Raw genomic sequence first — 1,596 nt, forward strand, 5'->3', positions numbered from 1 at the left:
GGAAATGGCCTCATCATATATGTAGTTAGGGGAAAGGCTTCATCTGCCACTAGAACGAAAGGTGCAACTGGTCCACTACTTCCTACTTTCTGTGATGGAGGAAGATTGAACGAGCCATTCTCAAATCTTTTTCCAATTTCGCTATGAGCAAAAACTCCCCCATCGCTTTCCCTACCTTTAGCACCTATGTCAACCATAGTGAAGCAGTATCTTGCATCACAAACTGCAAGCAAATTAATGCTATGATGGCCCTTGTAGTTGTAAAAAGAAGATCCGCTATTTGGTGGAGCCTAACAAAGATGTACAGAAATAAAGTATACATATAACCGATACTCGAAATCATATTTATACGGTTTGTATTTAAATTAATGTTGCGAATCGTAATCATGTATTGTATTTTTACCTGAATCATTACATGCTTCCCATCTATTGCCCCTATACAGTTTGGGAAGTCCCACAAGTCTTCATAGTCTTTTGCGATATCCTTCCAACTCTCTTCGTTATCCTTAATGAAAACAGAGTCCTTAAGATGGTTCCATATAGCTTCACATGTGGAATGTATGCATTTGGATATTGTATTATGTCCAACACGAAAGGCATAAGACAAGGACTTCATGCTATCTCCAGATGATAAGTATCGGAGTGTAATTTGGAGTCTGATTTTAGCTGAAATTGGAGCTCGCACTACACACTGCTTCTCAATGTCTGGCCTCACCAATTCCAATAATTTGTAAAATAATTCTGGCGACATCCTGAAGTATTCGTGATATTTTTCAACGTCATCACTTTCCATCTCTTCAATTAAATTATCACTTGCTCCTTGTTGTAGTCTTCTGCTTTCGGTAAATATTGGTCTTACCCAATACTTACGAAATTGCTTTCCTCCTTTTTTTTGCAATTAAATACAGGCTGTACAATTTGGAAATTTTTCTTTTTAATAAATTTTGTCGCCTTGGATCATTGCTGCGATTTTTCAGCCTTTTCATTAACACGGTGATTATAATAAACAATTTTTCGGCGTACATTTACCGAATTACGTGATATCCGTTGGGCAGCGAGATAACCTCAAATAACCTTTCAATTTTCCAGACATCAGTTCTACGCATGTTCCGCAATTTTATATTTCCTTATGTCCCATGGCTCGAAGTATACGGAAAAATATCATGCGCCCACCAATCACAGCGCTGCTTTAGAAGAATGTTTCAATTGCTTCAGCGGAATACTATTTGCGATTGGACTACATTATATCCGCGCCCGCATTATTAGTACCATGGGACATAAGGCATTACACTTCTGCGGAATCTACGGACGGAAACATGCGGACTCTAGTTCTTTTTTGGGGTTTTCAATCCGCACTTTCCGCATCCGCACGTTTCGAAAGTTCATGGGACCATTGAAAAGTGAAACTTTCCGCGTGAAATTACATGATCGCTACCCTGAAGTCGACTTTAAAGTCAGACTGAATGCCAACTTATAGCCGACTAATAGTCTCTAGAGATCCTATAATAAAAAGTTTGGCCAATGCGGTCCCAACTTCTGATTGGTTCTCTACTTCTGTCCATTCGGTATTCTTCGGATAGCTTCGTACATTGTCGG

At 39.2% G+C, this 1,596-nt stretch overlaps 1 protein-coding gene across 1 annotated transcript; it reads right to left on the reverse strand.

Moving 5' to 3' along the window:
- Window positions 1–5: 5 nt before the first annotated feature.
- On the reverse strand, window positions 6–1,106 carry LOC108768631 (putative nuclease HARBI1; the record flags this gene model as incomplete). The annotated part of the gene is made up of 3 exons (XM_018519133.1): window positions 1,030–1,106; window positions 404–899; window positions 6–290 (listed from the first exon to the last, which is right to left on the reverse strand). Coding segments are annotated over exons 1-3 (858 nt in total), but the record flags the coding sequence as incomplete, so codon positions are not given.
- Between the last annotated feature and the right edge of the window lie 490 nt (window positions 1,107–1,596).

This window comes from Trachymyrmex cornetzi, unplaced genomic scaffold (genome assembly GCF_001594075.2).
Source record: "Trachymyrmex cornetzi isolate Tcor2-1 unplaced genomic scaffold, Tcor1.1 scaffold813, whole genome shotgun sequence".
Lineage (NCBI taxonomy): Eukaryota > Metazoa > Arthropoda > Insecta > Hymenoptera > Formicidae > Trachymyrmex > Trachymyrmex cornetzi.